The sequence below is a fragment of the Cynocephalus volans genome, chromosome 4 (assembly GCF_027409185.1).
Source record: "Cynocephalus volans isolate mCynVol1 chromosome 4, mCynVol1.pri, whole genome shotgun sequence".
Taxonomy (NCBI): Eukaryota; Metazoa; Chordata; class Mammalia; order Dermoptera; family Cynocephalidae; genus Cynocephalus; species Cynocephalus volans.
In genome coordinates, this window is record NC_084463.1 from 151,849,903 (window position 1) to 151,870,896 (window position 20,994).

General features: G+C 36.7%; 3 protein-coding genes across 3 annotated transcripts; 1 reads left to right on the forward strand and 2 right to left on the reverse strand.

The window, feature by feature from the left end:
- The first annotated feature begins 1,336 nt into the window (after positions 1-1,336).
- LOC134376956 (olfactory receptor 9G19-like) lies at positions 1,337-2,272 on the forward strand. Its single transcript, XM_063095546.1, has one exon. The coding sequence runs from the start codon at positions 1,337-1,339 to the stop codon at positions 2,270-2,272; it is 936 nt and encodes a 311-aa protein (XP_062951616.1).
- Positions 2,273-5,999: 3,727 nt separating this feature from the next.
- LOC134377168 (olfactory receptor 9G4-like) lies at positions 6,000-6,926 on the reverse strand. The gene has a single exon (XM_063095784.1). It carries the CDS (start codon positions 6,924-6,926, stop codon positions 6,000-6,002), a length of 927 nt encoding a protein of 308 aa, XP_062951854.1.
- Positions 6,927-14,968: 8,042 nt separating this feature from the next.
- Positions 14,969-15,901, reverse strand: LOC134376595 (olfactory receptor 9G19-like). The gene has a single exon (XM_063095085.1). It carries the CDS (start codon positions 15,899-15,901, stop codon positions 14,969-14,971), a length of 933 nt encoding a protein of 310 aa, XP_062951155.1.
- Positions 15,902-20,994: the final 5,093 nt, after the last annotated feature.

A 20,994-nucleotide genomic window follows, 5' to 3' on the forward strand; every position in this document is an offset into this window, starting at 1 on the left:
AACTTCATAATTATACAAGTTTGACATCTACTCTGCTCTGCAAACAAAAAGAATATTTTGCAAGATCTTTATGCATATCAATTTACCTAGAAATTTAAAGTTAAAGGAATGCTGTCATTCCTTTTGTTTGGAACTTTATCAAGAATTTTTCACTTTGTCAGAAAAATCTTATTACCAATGTAAATACCACTCCTGATATTTGAGTCATCAATACATTTATGATGATTTTACATGTATAATCTATCTCACTGTATTTCACTAAATGAGACAGCATTTGCATATTAAAATTCACAACATTTTACAGTAAATTCTACATTATAACTTATCATAATAATTGTATTATGAACTACTTTATTTTATATCACTAGACTTAGGATAGTGTACATACGCATATATGCTTATGCTAAGGTCACACTATGCATTACATTTCAGGATTATAATGGAAGCATTAGAAATATTTGTTTTAAAAAGGAGATTTCTCAATGTAATAGAATTCAGAACTACTGCTACAGACAATATCAACTTGGAATAACTGTCTTTTTAAGAATTACACCCATGGCTAGTTATAGAGATTGGGAAATAATGATCAGTTCCAGGCTTTCAGACTCCAAAGACCGCAAAGACATCACACTATTTTTTCCTTGAAATAAACAATAAATTAACTTGTTGATATCCACTCAAATTTTTCCCTGATTCTCAATCTGGTTCCTTCTTTGGGATTTGTGAAAATTGTGCCAAAGGCTCTTTGAGAGAAGCTGAAGGCAGAACTTCCTTTATGGTCGTAGAAAAGAGAATGTCAGCACCTTCTAAACCACGGGGACCTTCCCAGTTCTCAAGGCTCTGAACAACTTGTCCATTCCTAGCAGAGAAATGGGAAAAGGGTTCTTTTTCTCTCAGTGTCTAAACATAATTAGTTCATCTCCTTGTTCATTTTTAACCTATCTTTTAATTTTATTTTCTTAATAACATCAAACATTAACTGAAAATCTATCTGTATTTACTTATTTGTTTTTATAGGTATATCTCTTCCTTCTAGAACAAAGGCTCCATAAATTAAGGGTCAGCACCTGGGGCTCAAAAATTATTATCTGAAAAATGAATAAAACTCCCCCAACAACATATGGCTTTCCTGCTCTGAGTACTAAATGCATTTTATTAAAACGAATATACTGAACTTCAGAAAATACTCATTACCTGTCAAAGGCAGGCAAGATTCCTGATGAGTGTTGGCCACATCTTAGGTGCTGAACACAGATAATACCCTCATTTGATATTGGCTGATGCGATTAAACTCTTCTCTACTCCATTAATAGGTGAGGTCTCTTTAAGCCAAGCCATGGAGAGGAGCAATCACACAGTGACTGAGTTCATCCTGTTGGGCTTCACAAAAGGCCCTGTGATGCAGCTCGTCCTGTTTGTGGTGTTCCTTGGCGTGTACTCTGTGACCCTAGCAGGAAATACCACCCTCATAATGTTGATCTGTAATGACTCCCAACTCCACACGCCCATGTATTTTTTTATTGGAAATCTGTCTTTTCTGGATCTCTGGTATTCCTCTGTCTACACCCCAAAGATCCTAGTGACCTGCATCTCTGAAGACAAAACCATCTCCTTTGCTGGCTGCCTGTCTCAGTTCTTCTTTTCTGCGGGGCTGGCCTACAGTGAGTGCTACCTGCTGGCTGCCATGGCTTATGACCGCTATGTGGCCATTTCCAACCCCCTGCTTTATGCTCAGGCCATGTCAAGGAGATTGTGCATCTGTTTGGTTGTCCATTCATATACTGGGGGTTTTGTCAATGCAATAATATTAACAAGCAACACATTCACATTGGATTTTTGTGGTGACAATGTCATCGATGACTTTTTCTGTGATGTCCCACCCCTGGTGAAGTTGGCATGTGATGTGAAGGATAGCTACCAGGCCGTGCTGTACTTCCTCCTGGCCTCCAATGTCATCACCCCCGCGCTGCTCATACTCGCCTCCTACCTCTTCATCATTGCCGCTGTCTTGCAGATCCACTCCACACAGGGCCGCCTCAAAGCCTTCTCCACCTGCTCCTCCCACCTGATCTCTGTCACCTTGTACTACGGCTCCATTCTCTACATCTACTCTCGCCCAAGTTCCAGCTATTCCCTTGAGAGGGACAAAGTGGTTTCTACCTTTTATACTGTGTTGTTTCCCATGTTGAATCCCATGATCTACAGTCTGAGGAATAAAGATGTGAAAGAAGCTCTGAAAAAATTCTTCAAGTTAGCCCAAGCCAAAGTCTAAACTGACCTCAATTTCTCTAATCAGTGCTAAGTCTAACACATTGCTTCAGGGCAAGTTTGGGGAACTGGAGTGGGAGAAAAATGTTTTCCTATTAAATTAAAAAATTCAACAAGAAAAATTTTTGTTTGCTTTGTTTCTGTTATCAGATTGTAATCTATCCTATAGAATTACAGATTCAATTCAATATTAATATACTATTTTTAAATCAGTATCTCAAATTAATGCTTAATAGAAGGGTGAATACTTCTTGTATCTCAGAGAATTAATTTTACTTTGTTCTCTCCCATAATGCTGAATCAATAATTTTTCCCTACATAATATGTATTATGGAGATGTGAATAAAACATAATATGGATCATTGACATTTGGAGAATACACTCCAAATCCGTCTAGTCAAGTACTCACAGGGCTTTCTTGTTAATAAAGTAACAGAAATTTTTTAAATTTTCTTGATGGAAAGAGATAGTACAGAATTGTGTTGAAAAGCAAAGATGATAAATGTTGGAGATAATAAAATGATAAGTGGCTACAACAATTTGTCCTAATTTTTTTAATTTTAATGAATTTTGAAAATTTGCTCATTCTAGCAATTGCTATAATCTTTCAATTAAACATTGTTAACCTCTGAGCTGAAAGCTTCTAATTTGTGAAATGTAACTATAATCTTTAACTTTATTATTATTATTATTATTATTTTTTGTCGGCTGGCCAAGGAAGTCAAATTGTCCCTGTTTGCAGATGACATTATCTGATACAGAGAAAAATCAAAAGATGCTACCAAAAAAACTCTTGGAGCAGAAAAATAAATTCAGGAAAGTTGCAGGATACAAACACAATATACAAAAATCACTGGCATTTTTATACACCAATATCAAACTGGCAGAAAAAGTAATCAAGAAATTAATCCTACTTACGATAGCTACCAAAAATAAATACATAGGAAAAAAATTAACCAAGGGAGTGAAAGATCTCTGTGCAGAAAACTACAGAACACTGCCGAAAGAAATTAAAAAGGACACAAAAAATAGAAAGACATTCCATATTCATGGATAGGAAGAAATAATATTGTGAAGATGACCACACTATCCAAAGTAATCTACAGATTACTTTGAAGCCCCTATCAAAATACCAATGGAATCCATCAGAGTAATAGAAAAAATAATCCTAACATTCCTATAGAACAACTAAAGACCCCAAATAACCAAACCAATCCTGAGAAAAAGCGATAAAGATGGAAGCATTATACTACCTGACTTAAAAATATGCTACAGTGGTATAGTAATGAAGACAGCCTGATACTGGCATAAAAACAGATACATGGACCAACAGAACAGAATAAAAAAACCCAAAAATAAATTTATGTATTTACAGCCAACTGATCTTTGAAGAAAGCACTGAGACCATACATTGGAAAAAGGGGAGCCTGTTCAATAAATAGTGCTGAGTAAAGTGGATATCCATGCAAAGAGGAATGGAAAAACACCCCTATCTCTCACCCTATACCAATGTCAACTTAAAAAGCATTAAAGACTAAAATATAAGACCTGAAACTATAAAAACTTCTAGAAGAAAACACAAGGAACATGTTTCAGGATGTAGGATCAGGCAAAGAGTTTAAGAATAAGACCCCAAAAGCATAGGCAACAACAGAAAAAATAAACAAATAAGATTATATCAAACTTAAATGCTTCTTCACAGCGAAGAAAAGAATCATCAGGGAGAAGAGACAACCTGCAGAATGGGAGAAAATATTTGCAAACTAAGCAACAAAAAAGATATTAATATCAAGAATATAGAAGGGACTTAAAAATACAATAGTAAAAAAGAAACAAATAATCTGATTAAAAAATGGCCAAGAGTATGGTAGTTTCTCAAACAACTATAGATGGAACTACCATATAATCCAGGAATCACACTACTGGGTATATAATCAAAGAAACGGAAACCGTCATGTAAAGGAATATATTCACTCACATGTTTATCACAGCTCTATTCACAATAGCCAAGATATGGAGCCAACCTAAATGTGCATCAGTGGATGATTGGATAGAGAGAATATATACAATGGAATACTACTTAGCCATAAAAAAGAATGAAATTCTGTCATTTGCAGCAGTGTGGATGAGCTTGGAGAAAATAATGCGAAGTGAAATAAGCCAGGCAAAGAAAGAGAAATACTGCATGTTCTCATTCACATGTGGGAGCAAATCAATCAGTCAATCAATCAATCAATAAAAAATTGAACTTTTTGAAGGGGAGGGTAGAACTGAGTTTATGAGAGGTGGGAAAGTGGAGGGGGTGGGGGAAAGTGAAAGACTGGATAATGGTTGCAAAATTACAGCTAGAAGAGAAAAATAAGTTCTATTGGTGTACAGTTGAGCTTGGAGTCTATAATTAATAATTATTGCATGTTATCAAATGGGTAGTATAGAAGAGATCAAATATTCACATCACAATGAAATGATTATGTTTTGCAATGATTAATATGCTATTACCGTGATTTGATCATTAAACATTTTATAGATTTAGTGAAATATAACTCTGTACCCCATAAGTATGTATAATCAATACATTTCTTTAAAAAATAAATCAGAAAAAAATTACAATGATTAAAATATGTTTTAAAATTATCCTCAATTTGCAGTCTTTTTAAGGTATTAAATAAAATATCATCTCAATCTGCCATATACTGAATAATGTGCAATAAGTTTTTTTCCTAATTGAAATCAGGTGAAAAAACAGAAGCATTGGGTCTAGAATGTAGTTCTATCCCCAAGAACTCGTGACAGGAGTTTTCACAAAAGCAGCAGCAGGGGAAGTCCCATATGAGACTGCCCCATACTGTCCTGAGAAGTGGCCCGTTTTGATTCCAAGAAAGAAGCACTAAATGCCAGGGTGATCAGTCCAAAGCATTTATTAGGGGAACTTAAGAGAATGAGTTATGGAGTTTTTTTGAAGTTTTAAGGATTTGGGCCCAGAACCATCGCTAGCGCCTACATGTTTAGCAGTATGTTTGATCTTTCAGTCTTTCAGGCAACAACCTAAAAAAATTTTTCAGTGCTTGGGAATGTTCAAGTCTCTGGCTTGGGTTCAGGCCCGCAGGAGAAAACACACAACTGGTCAAGTCACAGAGCAGTCGAGTACTCTGTTTTTCTCCATCAGCACAAAGGAAAAAGCAGAAGGAAGTGGGGGACCCTCCAAACTTTTTGTTGTTGTTGTTTTTATTGTTAATTTGTTTTATTTGGCTTAATGTTATTTTGAGCTTTATGAAAGAATTTAACTCCTTACCCAACAAGTATTTGTAAACTCTTGGGGAAATTTTCAGGAATCTTGCCATTCCAAATCTTCTCCTCACCCAGTAAAGATTGCTCACCAAGCTTCAAAGTCAAACTATATCCATAAAACCATGAATTATCTTCTTTTCCCCCAAGATCTTCGAAAGACAACTAACAGAATGAAATTTATGAAAAATCTAGAACTGCAAAGAGGCAAAATACCATACTGCACAGCATCAAACAATTTAGTACTATAAGTTTTAAAACTTATTATTATTATTATCACAACAAAACAATAATTGAAGAATGGTTGGCTCAGTATTTTATTGTTTTAAGTATAATTTGTTGAATTTAAATGAAGTTCAAAAATAGGTACAAACATAGCTATAACCCAGTTATTTGGAAAATGCCATAACAACATTCAGCAAAAATGACAACCTCCATGTTTGTGGTCAAACCGTCTGTGTTGCTTTCCTAAAGGCCTCTTTGACATCTTTGTTTCTCAGGCTATAGATGAGAGGGTTGAGCAATGGGTTGACCACGGTGTAGAACAGGGCAGCCACTTTGTCTCTCTCCAAGGAGTAGGTGGAACTAGGCCTTGAGTACATGAAGAGCAAGGATCCATAGAAGAGCATGACCGAGATTAGGTATGAAGCACAGGTGGAAAATGCTTTGCGTCTTCCTGAGGCTGAGCGGATCCTCAGGATAGCCAAGACAATGTTGAAATAGGAAATCAGGATGGCAAGAATGCTGGAGAGGACTGTGAAGCCTACTACACCCAGGAGAACTTTTTCATAGACCCGGGTGTCTGTACAGGACATTTTTACCAATGGTGGTGCATCACAGAAAAAGTGGTCAATGATATTTTTACCACAGAAATTCAGGCGGAATGTGTTGGCAGTATGGGCTATGGCATTCAAAAACCCTCCTATGTAGGAGCCAGCAACAAGCCCAGTACACAGAGAACCAGTCATGGTACCCGAATAAAGTAATGGATTACAAATTGCCACATGGCGGTCATATGCCATGGCTGCTAGGAGATAGCACTCCACGTAGGCTACAACACAGAAAAAGAATAACTGAGCCCCACATCCAGCCAAAGAAATGCGCTTATCTTCTGAGACACAAGTGGCCAGGATTTGGGGGGTATACACAGAAGTATACCAGAAATCCAAAAAAGACAGATTGCCAATGAAAAAGTACATAGGGATGTGCAGGCGGGAATCAATGCGGATTAAGACAACCAGGATCATGTTTCCTGACAAGGTTGCCAAATAGAGTGTCAGAAATATTCCAAATAGAATCAGCTGCCACTGGGGGTTGCCTGAGAAGCCCATCAAGATGAATTCAGTCAGGACAGTGCGATTTCCCACTTCCATGTCCAAAGAGGTTAAAGCCTGATTAACATTAAGAGGGGGAAAAAAATCACTTGTTGATTTTTTTACTGAAATAAGTAAACAAGGATATTAATTAAATCAATTATAAAGATGATGTGAACTTTTATCCCTTACCATCTGGAATTATAGAACTTCGGTCTGTGACTTAGGGAGACCCCTGGAATGGGAGTCAGAAATTATTTTTGAATTAGGGATTTCACTTATGAACTGTTTAATGCAGGACAAGTCCCTTATTCTCATGAAAGAGATGAGAAAAAATGAATCTCAGGAAGATGATGAATAACTTCCTGACAAATTGTCTGATGAGCAAAGGAGATATAGTTGAAAACACTTAGCTCAATGTTTCGTACATAGTATGCATTCAAAAATTTCAGTATCCTTCCAGAAGTAATTGAGAACTTCTTATGTGTCAGGCATTCTTATGGTGTTAGGTATATGAATACAGATATATTACACTACTCCTGCTGCTATTAGTACAAATAGAAATATATACATACATTTCTATGTGCTAGTTATTATTCTAAGTCCTGTACTTAATCCAATCAAGTCTCATCACAACTTTATCAAGTAGGTGTTATTATAATACTTATGTCATGCTTGATAAAAATGAATACAGAGATTTCAAGTAACATGCTCCATGTCACAGAACTGGTGAACAACAGAGCTGGTATTTGAACCCAGAATCTTCTTAGTCAAGAATTTATGCTCTCAGTGGTTTAGCCATTTACCTCTCTTTTTCAGGTGAATAGTTTTTCTTTCACATTCTCCTAGTTAAGGCACAGCCCTCTAAAAACCCCTAAAAAAAGAAAAGAGTTTTTAAAAAATATTTCTATTCAGAATACTTTATTTTCCATCTTCTTCTCCTTAAGATTTTTATTCATATTCAGGCACATTTTGATACAATGGATGCTGAACATTAGGGAGAACCAATTTTTGGTAGCAAGGCATTGAGAAACCATGAATTCATTACATTTCATATCCTGAAGCTCAAAGGCTCCCAAAGAGAAGCTAAGAAAAGGTGTCTAATTTAAAACATTGCCAAATTAAGGCCAAGGTCCCAGTAACCAGCTTACGCTCTTCTGTCTATTAAGGGAGAGGGAGAAAAAGCTGAAGCTAAGAGAGGATGTTGATAATCTCAATGTCTAAAACATTTTCCTTCAGACAAAGCTTCAGTCAGTGTCATAGCTAGAATGCAAACTCAAGACTTCTACCGCTTGGTCTATTTGGTGTTTCTTCTTTTTAGAAGCAAGGTATAAGTATCCTAATATTTGAAATGTAGGTGATGATGTTCATTGAGCACATGATTTGATTGATAACATGGGTAAAAGCAGATTGAAGACCTAAAGAATATTCCACTTCTCTGTTAGTATATAGTGTATCACTATTAGTATATAATGCATCTCCTTCAGAAGCACATAGAGTACAGATGCTTTAATCCTATGCCCAAGCTTCCTTAAGCTGGTTTTAACTTGCCTTTATAGCCCTCTCTCCCAACACTTCTCTTCATCTGTTATGACTTCAGCCAAACTAGATTGCTCACATGATTGATTTCCCTTTAATTATCTAACATGACCTATCAGCTCACGGTTAAATATATAGTGCTTTGCTATCATGCATTTGCACACTATAATTCTTGTCCTGAACCTGCTAAAGCTGAGTAGAATAATCTTGGCAGAAATATATGGTTATTATATTTATAGTGTATAAAATGTCATGTTATAACAACTATCTCAATGGTTACTATGAACATTATCTCCTACCTTATAACCAGTTTGTACAAGAAAACATGTGGGAAGTCTCATTTTTAAAACTATAAAATTTGGGAAAAATATGGATTTATCTGTGCAGAGCCATTTACTATACTTCTTTTTCTGATTCTAAAAAGAGAAATAACTGAGAGAAGAAATTTGCTAGTCTACTGCTCAAAGTATCCCCAGAAGATGAGCTATTTAAATGTGACTTGAAAAATGAGAAGAGTTGAGCCAGATGACCTACCTCTGTGTGGTAAGGAGAGAGGGGAGAGGAAACCCGTTATTGGGAAAGTACATGCACATCACAGCTTTCACATGGGAGAAAGCATGAGAGGTGAGGCAAAGAAACTGAGGGAGGTTCAATAACGATGGAGAGAAGTGCCTCACATGAGCCATAAAGTCACCACATCACAACTTTTTGGAAGCCATATTAAGGATCTTATCCTTTAAACCAACAGAAATTGCAGTCATTGCAGTTATGAGCAAGTAGCATAATGAGATATGCTCATTGAAATTTCACTCTGGCTGCAGGTATGAAAGTCGATGAAAGGGTCCACCCTTAACAGGACACTGTGAATTTCTCATTCCTGTGTCCCCTGTCCAGAGCAGTCTTCTGATAAAGGCAGAAAAGGGAGGCATTAAAAATTGTATGTAGAATTACTAAGAATTGTATATACTGGGATCTTATCCTGGTGGACAGGATTCAAAGACCATCTGTCTCAACCTTTCCTCTAACTGGGAATGTCTATTTATATTATAATTTCTCCAAGACATGCTGGTGAAGTCTAAGGATGAAGTATTTTCAAAATATGGGTTGTTACCAAAGTTTCCCACCTCAATTTTTATACTAGAAACTATAAAATCATGGAAGGGATGGATAAATAAATTTGATGAAAATTTATAGTATAGTCTGATTTCTGCATGCATTATAATTTTATCACAATGTTATCGCATTATATGTTTGTACCAAAGCTCTTATACTTAAAATAGAAAGAGAGAAATGAAACTAAACCACAAATCTATGAACTATGTGTTATACTACCAAAAAAAAAAAAATAGAAAGGCTACAATTCTTTACTGATTTTAAGAGTTGATTTTGTTTTATCCACTCCTTGAGACTTGCTTGATCTGGTGATTTGCTTTGGATAATTTGTTGCAGCATAGGCAACCCCAAGTGCATTCCAAGCCTGGGTTTCAAGAGGCTTTTTATGCTTCTCATCTCAATTTTAGAATTCTGCCATAACTGTGTAATTAAGCCTGAGTTAGCTTGCTGGATAATAAGACATCTGGCCTCGCTATCTCTGTCACCCCAGTTGACTGTAAGCTGGCTGCAGACATATAGGTGGGCCATTTTCTGTGATTTATCCCACAACTGAGCTAAGAGCTAACAAGACCAGCTGAGAGCAGACGGGCCTGTTACAGGCAGAATTGCACAATAGAATTGGTACCTGAGTTCAAAACCTGATTCCATCACTTGGTTGCTCTGTAATCTTTGAAAATCTTAACAGCTCCCCAATCTACATGTCTTTACCTCTCAAAAGTTAAGAAAATATCATTGCTATGTAGGTAAAATGAACAGCCTATTGTGTGGACAGAAAACATACCTATGAAATGGTAGCTGTTTTTATTTGGAATGAGAGGTAAATGCACAATGGCCAAAAATCATCCCTAGCCTGGCTCTCCCTTAGCTACAAGACCTCATCTTCTAACACCACACTCGCCCCTCGTCCGTGCTGCTGCAGCTTTGCTCACCTTTTCACTGTTTCTCAAATGGGCCATCCTGTGTCAGTATCAAAGATTTTTGAGCAGTCTGTTCCCTCTGCTGAAACACTATTCTCCAGATGTTTGCTTGGCTCACCCATTCATCTCCTTTAATTTCCTTTCGGAGGTCTTTTTTTGCCTAAGGCCTATACTGGTCACTCTTTTTTAAATTCCATGCCCATATCTCCCTAATAATCTTCACTATTATTACTCTACTCAGATTCTGCTCTATTTTTAAACCCCGTGTCTATTGTCATATTCTAACTCCTGTTTCTTAAATTTATTGCCTGTTTCTTCTCACCACAATGCCACATCCACAGGGAAAAATGTTTCTCTTTTGTTTTCGGCTTTATCCCAGTATAAAGAACAGTTTGCAGTAACTACTTGGCACTAAATTATTATTTCCGGAATGAATAATTAGTTAATTACCACTGTATTTTGAAACTTCTTCCCAAAGTACTCTCTGCTTCTAACATTACATTTCTAGTCTCTATTCTTACTTTTATTTCTAAACTTTTATCCATCTTCTAACTTTCTATTTCTAGTTTCTAGCCTAACTTTTATTTGTAACTCAAAGTATTCAGAACAAAATCTGTTCTCAAGTGGACTTGCCTGGCACAATTTTCTGTATCATAAGAACAAGTGAATAAAAGCGAGGACTCATTCCCAAGACCTCAAATCCACCTTAAATTTAAAGTGCATTTCCAGTTAGATGTGAATGTGTAGTAAAAGGCACAGAAAATGTCAGAGCCAGTCATGACAAAGAGTCTCATGTAGAATGGCTTCTCAGGATGAACCTCCCCATGTGGGAGCCTGTTTCCTGCTCCCTTCACTGGACCAAGAAAACTTCTATGGAAGGAATGTGTCCCTCCGACACCTGAAATTAAGGACCAAGAAGTGAAAATATCATACACTAGTAGTCAGGACAGCACAGGGTAGCACAGCAATCTGGAGTCTAAAACCAAGTCACTTTTTTTCATTTTGTCTTTTTGATTTGTCTACTGTGTAAGTGACTATATGATGGTCTGGTGTAAATGTCAGAATGAAATTTCAAATTCCAGATAAGGGAATAATGTACCTTTGGGTGGAATCTGATTTAGAAGGGATTGTGTATATGCCTGTGTGTGTGTGTGTGTGTGTGTGTGTATGCATGTTTGTGAGCATGTGCCTGTGTGTAAGTTTGGCATAGCAATAATCTTTTCAGAGCCAAGCCAGACTCTGTATCCCCCTTCTGACTGCAGCTGAGGTCACAGAGAGGCCAAACTGCTTAGCAGCCCCTTATCCCAGTTGCTTACCCTTGGTAGAGAAGGCCATTTCTTAGAAATGACACCCTTTTTCCCCTCCTCTGGTGTTTTGGTGTGACTTTGGTGGGCCCAATATATATATTTCCTCAGTAGCCCTTTGAGACTCCTCCCACACAGCAGCTCAGAAATATGTACCTCAGTCTCCAAAGATGCAATTAGAGTTCACTTGGAGTTTGGGGTGAGGTATTAATTAGGATTTGATGAAATGAGTAATATTTTGTTAAATGTTGACTCTCAATGTTCCTAAGTCACAGTATAATTATTGAATGTGTCTGATTTGACCATCACATATTATACACAAATACTGATAGTCAACTCTGTACTCCATAAATACGTATAATCAAAAATAAATAAATAAATAGAAAGAAAAGAAGAAAATGATAATTGAATATCTCCAGACTGTACTAATCAGACTTTTCTAGACCGTATCTTGTGCTCCATTTTTTTTTTTCCTTGACACATACTCTTCTTTATTTTCAGGCTACCTTTCCTTATCTCTTCCATTGGGAAACAGCTACCCTTCCCTGGTGTTATGGTTTGAATTTTGTCCCCCAGATGTTTATATGTTGAAGTCCTAACCTCTAGTACCTCAGAATGACTGTTTTAGAGATGGGTCCTTTAAAGATGCTACTAAGTTAAAATGAAACAGGGTGGATTCCAATTCAATCTGACCGGTGTCTTTATAAAAAGGAAATTTGGACATACCAAGAGACACCAGGGATGTGAATGAACAGAAAAAAGACCATGTGAGAACACAGCAAGACAGCCGCCACCTGCAAGCCAAGAAGAAAAATCTCAGAAGAAACCAACCCTGCCAGCATCTCGAACATGAACCTCTGTTCTCCAGAACCGTGAGAAAATAAAGTTCCATTTTTTAAGCCACCCACTCTGTGACACTTTGTTATGGCAACAATGGTAAAATAACACTCTCAGTGATCGACACTAGGGCCTTTTTATATTGGAATAATCTCATGTTTTACATGTGAAAAGAGTACTAAAATTAGGAAATGTGATACATTACAGTGAAATATTCTCTAACATTTTATTAATTCATAAAACTGAAAAAAGAAATGCAAACATTCACAGATCCTTAATTGTCATCAATCACTCCTTTACCCAGTAGAGATTTTCGCTCTGAATCTTTCTTAGATATAAAACTTATTGAAATCTGTCTTTCTCTGTATCTACTTTATCTATCTGGGTCTTTCTATCTATATCTCCATTTCTCTTTATCATATGCAGCTGCTATACTTTTGCAGTTAATTCTTTAATTGTTGGGGAAAATACACTTATTGGAAGTACACAGTGACTGTATGTAATGATATTTGTAGTCTACTTCATTTATTTCCAGAGAAATCTGTTATCTTTTCTTTTTTTTTTTTTTTTTTTTTTCTGACCAGTAGGGGATCGCAACCCTCGGCACGGTCTGGTCTGCACCACGCTCAGCCAGTGAGCGCACTGGCCATCCCTATATAGGATCCGAACCCACAGCCTCGGTGCAACCAGCGCCACACTCTCCCAAGTGAGCCACGGGGCCGGCCCAGAAATCTGTTATCTCTGTGTAATGGAAGGCCAAAAAATAAGAACCAGAAAAGAAAAAAGTGAATTGTTTCTAGGGGCATTTTACAGTAGATATTTTTCATATGACTTTCTAACCCACTCTCTATCCTAACAAGAGAGGTAAGTACATTTGAAGTTGTAAGTTCTGGTTTGCATTTCTGTTTCCTTATGAACTAGCTGATTTGAAGTCACTTAATCTGTCAAAATCTGGCAATGATTTCATAACCAGTTATATTATTCCCATTTATATTTTAAAATATTATAGACATAGGCAAGTTATGACACGTCAAGTGAAAATGCTTTTATTTTTTTTTTTTTTTTTTTTTTTTTTTTTTTAATTTTATTTTGTCGATATACATTGTAGCTGATTAATGCTCCCCATCACCAAAACCTCCCTCCCTTCTCCCTCCCCCCCCTCCCCCCCAACAATGTCCTTTCTGTTTGTTTGTTGTATCAACTTCAAATAATTGTGGTTGTTATATCTTCTTCCTCCCCCCCCCCCCCGGTTTGTGTATGTGTGTGTGTGTGTGAATTTATATATTAATTTTTAGCTCCCTCCAATAAGTGAGAACATGTGGTATTTCTCTTTCTGTGCCTGACTTGTTTCACTTAATATAATTCTCTCAAGGTCCATCCATGTTGTTGCAAATGGCAGTATTTCATTCGTTTTTATAGCTGAGTAGTATTCCATTGTGTAGATGTACCACATTTTCCGTATCCACTCATCTGATGATGGGCATTTGGGCTGGTTCCAACTCTTGGCTATTGTAAAGAGTGCTGCGATGAATATTGGGGAACAGGTATACCTTCGACTTGATGATTTCCATTCCTCTGGGTATATTCCCAACAGTGGGATGGCTGGGTCGTATGGTAGATCTATTTGCAATTGTTTAAGGAACCTCCATACCATTTTCCATAGAGGCTGCACCATTTTGCAGTCCCACCAACAATGTATGAGAGTTCCTTTTTCTCCGCAGCCTCGCCAGCATTTATCGTTCATAGTCTTTTGGATTTTAGCCATCCTAACTGGGGTTAGATGGTATCTCAATGTGGTTTTGATTTGCATTTCCCGGATGCTGAGTGATGTTGAGCATTTTTTCATATGTCTGTTGGCCATTTGTATATCTTCCTTAGAGAAATGCCTACTTAGCTCTTTTGCCCATTTTTTAATTGGGTTGCTTGTTTTCTTCTTGTAAAGTTGTTTGAGTTCCTTATATATTCTGGATATTAATCCTTTGTCAGATGTATATTTTGCAAATATTTTCTCCCACTCTGTTGGTTGTCTTTTAACTCTTTTAATTGTTTCTTTTGCTGTGCAGAAGCTTTTTAGTTTGATATAATCCCATTTGTTTATTTTTCCTTTGGTTGCCCGTGCTTTTGGGGTCGTATAAATCTCTGATTTCTTCCAAACTTCTAAAATTCCCAACAATTTAATAAACTCTGTTCCAAGCTAGCATGCATAGTAGTTTTTCCAAATGACTGAGACTTGTTTATTTTAAAAACACATTCAAATACATCAGTTGCAATTTAAACAAAATATGCAGACTGCTGTTTCCTCATTAAAAGATAATTTTTTCCTTGCTTATTTTATTCATTTCTGAGAGTACAGGCTCATAACAATGGCATTGACATAATCTGTTAAAATATTTCATTTCAGAAAACTTTGCTCTATCTTCCTCCTCAGGGCATCTTTTACATCTTTATTTCTTAAGCTATAGATTAAGGGGTTCAACATTGGAATCACTACAGTATAGAACACTGACACTACTTTATCCCGTTCCAGGGCATAGCTAGTGCTTGGTCCGGAGTAAATAAAGAGAATTGTACCATAGTACAAGGTGACAGCTGTCAGGTGAGATCCACAAGTGGAGAAGGCCTTGAGACGGCCCTGGGTGGAGCGGATCTTCAAGATGGAGACAGTGATGAAGAAGTAGGAAGCAAAGATAAGAGTGGTGGGAGTGATGACTTTGGAGGCAAGTATAAAGTACATCACAGCCTGAGAGCTCTCTTTCACATCACACGCCAACTTTACAAGTAGAGGCAGATCACAGAAAAAATCATCAATGCTATTGCCACAGAAGCTCAGGGTGAATGTCTCACTGGTGATGATGGTTGAGTTTATAAAGCCACCAAGGTATGAAGCTGCAACAAGACTGGCACATAGTCTTGGGGACATAACCTGGGAATAAAGCAGAGGGTTGGAAATGGCCACATACCGGTCATAGGCCATGGCAGCCAGCAGGTAACACTCACTATAAGCCAGTCCAGCAGAGAAAAAGAACTGAGCCAGGCAGCCAGCAAAGGAGATGCTTTTGTCATCTGAGATACAGGTCATCAGGATTTTGGGGGTATAGACAGAAGAATACCAGAGATCCAGAAATGACAGGTTTCCAATGAAGAAATACATAGGAGTGTGAAATCGAGAATCAGCACAAATTAGGGAAATCAGGGTGATGTTCCCCAAGAGACTAAAGACATAAATGAGGAGGAAAGTGAAAAAGAACCCTCGCTGTAACCTCAAGTCTGCTGTGAACCCTAAAAAGATGAACTCCTTCACTTTGGTGAAATTTTTCTCATCCATTGATTTCAAGTTTCTATGATCTTGTTCTGTGAAAAGATTAATACACATGTCATGACTTAAGATATCACTACATGTTTTCTCCATCATTTGCCATTCTAGATAATTGAAAAATCTAACTTATTCATATATGTAGCTCATAGTGAGATGTGTTATGTTAAACTGGGTATCATTCCTTTTGGATGACTGAGAAATCAGATCTAAGCTACCTTATATGACATAGCGTACATCACCTTATTCTTTCAATCTAATTTTTCCTCTTTTTTGGGAGAGGGTGACTTGTGTATCTTCTCTTCTGGTTTCACTTCAGCGTGCTTAGGGACCATGTGGAGTATTTGAAAAAGAAAGCTTGAAAAAATGCTTTGATTTCTCTTCAGGTCTTTGAATTCATTTGCCTTTTTCCCAGAGAATTACATGGAAAAGCATAATCTTATTTTAATTATATTTTGGAATATCATTGGAAATACATTAAACTATAATTTCTTTGAAGGAAATAATTACATTTCATTCAAATTTTGATCCACGAAACCTAAAATACAGGGTTGCATAATGCACAAAATATGTAACTTGAATAAAAAACAGATTTTCTTACATAGTAGGAATTTGCAAGGACAGCCACCTGTGTAACACTCAAATGTGTCCAAAAGTGAAATGCCACTATAAATCATTGGATAATGGCATCCGTAAAGTGGGTTGAATTTCCTATAGAATTAATAGATTTTAGAAAACTGCCTGAAATGAATGGTTTGCAGAAGTACGGTAGACTCAATAATGGCCCACAAAGATATTCCAGTTTTAATACCTGGAACCTGTGAATGTCACTTTACATGGGAAGAGAGTCTTTGCATTTGTTATTAAGTTAAAAATCTTGAGATGGGGATATTACCAGAGTGGACCCTAAACGCAATCACAAGTATCCTTATAGGAGGGAGGCAGAGGGAGATTTGACTACGGACAGAAAAGGAGGGGGCAATGTGACCATGAGAGCAGAGACTGGAGAAATGCAGCCGCAAGCCAAGGAATACTCGCAGCCACAGGAGCTGGCAGAGGCAGGGGATGGATTCTCCCTGCTGGCAGAGTATGTGGATGGATTGTGGCCTTGTTGACATCTTGATTTTGAATCAGTGATACTGACTTCAGGCTTCTGACCTGGAGAATGTCTAGATAATAAATTTCTGTTGTTTTAAGCCACCAAGTTTGCGATAATTTGTTGCAGCAGCAGTAGAAAACTAACACAGGAAGATGTGGAACACAACCTCAGAGTCCTCTTTCCTTCAGGTGTAGAAGCAGGAGAGGAATGTTGCAGGAATGGGGGATGCAACATCCCTCAGAGCGCTCCTGTTATACCTTAACACAACTAAAGAAGGGCTAGGTTATGATTGCCAGGGCTCTGGACTGGCAGAGGATGCTAAACTTCTGCTAGTGGATTCAAGGCTTTAACAATCACTTTTGCAAAGAAAAAAAATGAAGCAAAACAACTTAATCTTGGTCATTGTGCTAGGACATGAACTTAATTGATCTAGATAAATGAAGAATGCTCCGTTGGTACTGTACCTATAGAATGGGAGACAATTTATTTCACCAGGTGTTTAAAAATTTATAATTTTATTGCTTAAACAAATATTATTGTGAAAGCAGAAGTTCATCATATTAAGGAAAAAGGATTGAAATAAGTGACATTTAGCTTGTCTTTGTATATCAAGGCTGTCAGGTGCTAAGGTCATTTTTTAACAAAGTATATTCCTGGAAGCAGTTTAGGATCAAGAGTCAGGAGACATTAGTTCTGAGCTGAGGTGGTCACTGCTGATATTAAATAAAGCACTCATCTCTACAACGCTATTTTTTTTAACCTGACTTTCATAGTTCAGTGGGGCTTTTATGACATTACAGATGTGAGTAAGCACTTTAAAAACTAGAAGTTAAAACTATGTATTGGTACATTTCAGGATTAGTTTATCTCAGTAATCCATCACTCAGCCATATTTGCTTTACCTCCCAAGGATTTAAATTTCATATATACTATGACTACACAGACTTCCATGTCTTCTCTTGCAGAAACTGCAAACATACCAAAAGTTCAGGCAACATTTCACCATTCTTAATACTTTTAAATCACTTCTCCCTGTAAAAAGGTGATTTGAATAGAATGCATAATATATTGAATAGTATATACTATTCAATATATTATGGAGATTCAATATATTATGGAGAGAAAAGAGCATTTTCTTAAGATACGTTTACTCGCCATTCATTCACAGACTTAAAGCTGGCTGCATGCATTTTTGGATTCAAGGCGTGCTCAGAAAACTTCTCCCCATAAATCATCTCTCCTCCCCATCTGTCATACAGCCCTCTTCATCAGGAGTATTCTTTAAAAGTAGATGCCTAAAGGAACGTTCACACCAAAAGAAGCTGATCTCTTAGTGATCTCTCAGTCCTCTCCAGGTTTAATGCCCCTGGTCCCTGTGCCATTCAGTTGGTAATTTTTTTTTTTTTTTTTTTTTTTGTCGTTTTTTTTTTTTTCGTGACCGGCACTCAGCCAGTGAGTGCACTGGTCATTCCTATATAGGATCCAAACCCGCGGCGGGAGCGTCGCCGCGCTCCCAGCGCAGCACTCTACCGAGTGCGCCACGGGCTCGGCCCTCAGTTGGTAATTTTATCAGCTACTTCTTGAGTTATCTATTAATAATAAATGTACAGTATGATAGCAAAGATATATATATAATTGCACTCCTCTTAAGGAGCTTCTATCCCATGCACTACCCAATATAGAAAGCAAAAAACTTTAAAGCCATGAAAATATTGACCTACTGTAATTTTTCTACACATTGGCCTCCTCAAAGAATAAAAATGGTCCCTGCAAGATAACAGGAGAAAAAACAATGGGTCAGAGGTACAGAGGGTTTATGAGAATGAAAACACCCATCAAGTACACATCTAACTACCTGTTTCACAGAAAGATAAAACAAAGCCCAAATGGAAGACATGTGGGGACACTTCAGCTTTCTTCATCAAATATAATTATAGGAAGGAAAACATTATTCTACTGCATGAAGCAGAATTCTGTTATGGTTTGATTACATTAAGAACCATTTTGTCTTTTGTCCACATTGTGATTTATTGGCCTTTTCCCCTAGTTAATTAAATACAATACTTACTTTCATAAACATAAATAGTCACTTCATTTGAATTTCAATTGAAGTCCAGAATTTCTCACATTTACTTAGAGTAAAAAAGTGCCTTCTACTCACTCCACAGAAATCCTCTTTCCAGTGATAGCTGTATTGGGAGATCATATAAGGCTGAGCATTCCTTTGAGATTTGCTACTAAAATAAAAGAGGATCTTCATGTGTTTATTCTGGTATCAAGAGACGAATTGTGATGCTCAGTTATTTTCCTGGAACGAGATGAGAAGAGATCATTCATCGTGAATGTAATGGATCAAATCAACCTAAAAAAAAAAGATCTTTTGATATGTGTTGCATTCATGAATTTGAAATAAATAAAAACTGGCAGGAAAGAATGACCTACAGGATAGCCTGCAAATAATAGATACTCAAGAATTATTATAGTCCATAATGATAATAATGATAATAAAAAGATCATAAAATTTTAGTCCTGAAGTATATTGACTATCACTTTAAAAAAATGGCCCATTGTTTATAAGCAATGATATTGAGATACAGAATTTATTGGTTATCCCAAAGTCATATGATTAGAGCAAACTTTATCTCTACATCAGAGCATGAGTATATTTATTTATTCAAAACGCATTTATGGAGCAACTTGTGTGTATCTGGCAGCACTGAGCTACATTCTGCAAGAAATAAAACTGTGAGGCAAGGTAATGTCTTAGATGAGCTTAGTAATGGTTAAGAGGCAAACTAAGGACAGAGAGAGCATGTGTGAATTTTAGGTCTACATACAGTTCACCAGTTGCATGACCAAGAACAGTGTATTTAAACTTACTGAATCCCGGATTTCTTATCTATAGAATGGAAATAACCTTTATTGTAAGGTTGTTGTAAAGATTAAAAATGAGGTAATATATGTGTATAAAGGTTTTACAATACATGTCAATTAAAAACATCAAAAAAACAAGAAAAAAACAAAAAGAAAAATTAAAAAATAAAATAAAGTGTGTGTATATGTGTGTATACATATATAAATAGAGAAAGAGAAAGAGAGAGGGAAACAAAGATACAGAATCTGCCCTTGGTAAAGCTTACATACTCATGGGACATTAATCATAATTATATACATTTATAATTATAAATTATGACTAGTGTTACGGGGATAAATAATAAGAGACCATAAGACTGTACTGAAATACATGACATAGTGTGGGATCTTAGACATGATTTATCTGAAGAGGACATATTTGACCTGAGAACTGAAGGATAAATCAAGAGTTTACAAGTCAAAGTGGGTGATAAAGGTGGGGATTCCAAGCTGCAGAGAGTAGTGTATATTAGAGGAAGGAGAGGTAGTTCAGAGTGGCTAGACTTTGGAAAGAGAAATAGAGCAGAACCTAACTCTAAGAAAATTAGGCAGGAGAGGTTGGCAAAGTCAGACTGCATAGGGATTGGGTGGTCTATATTAATTACCTGGGGGTATATTCTAAGTGCAATGGGTAGCCACAGACAGTTTTTATTTAGATGCATGGTGTGCTTAACTATAATTAAACATAAAACTTTCTTTAAATTGTGAAAAATAAAGGTGTAAAGGCAGAGAGCATTTCAGGTGGCTATTTCAGAAGCCCAAGTTAGAATAGATAGCATTTGGACTGGGTTGGCTGCAATGGATCTGGTGAGAAATAAACCAATCTGAGAGCTATTTGGGCAGTAACATTTATACAGGAGTTGGTGAAAATTCTGAACACGCAAGTATCTCTGATTTTAATTATCTATGAAAACAGCCTCTTTCCTCTCTCAAGGAAAAAACAAAAACTTAATAACTTTGTCTTAGGAAGCCACAATGAAGTGACTATTTACGTTTATGAAAGTAAGTATTGTATTTAATTAACTAGGGGAAAAAGTCAGTAAATCACAATCCTGAGGAAGAATGTCAATGTTTTTTCAAGTCCCTACATCTC

Coding starts and splice junctions, on each gene's coding strand:
- LOC134376956 (XM_063095546.1), top strand. CDS start 1,337: ATGGAGAGGAGCAATCACACAGTGACTGAGTTCATCCTGTTGGGCTTC.
- LOC134377168 (XM_063095784.1), bottom strand. CDS start 6,926: ATGGAAGTGGGAAATCGCACTGTCCTGACTGAATTCATCTTGATGGGC.
- LOC134376595 (XM_063095085.1), bottom strand. CDS start 15,901: ATGGATGAGAAAAATTTCACCAAAGTGAAGGAGTTCATCTTTTTAGGG.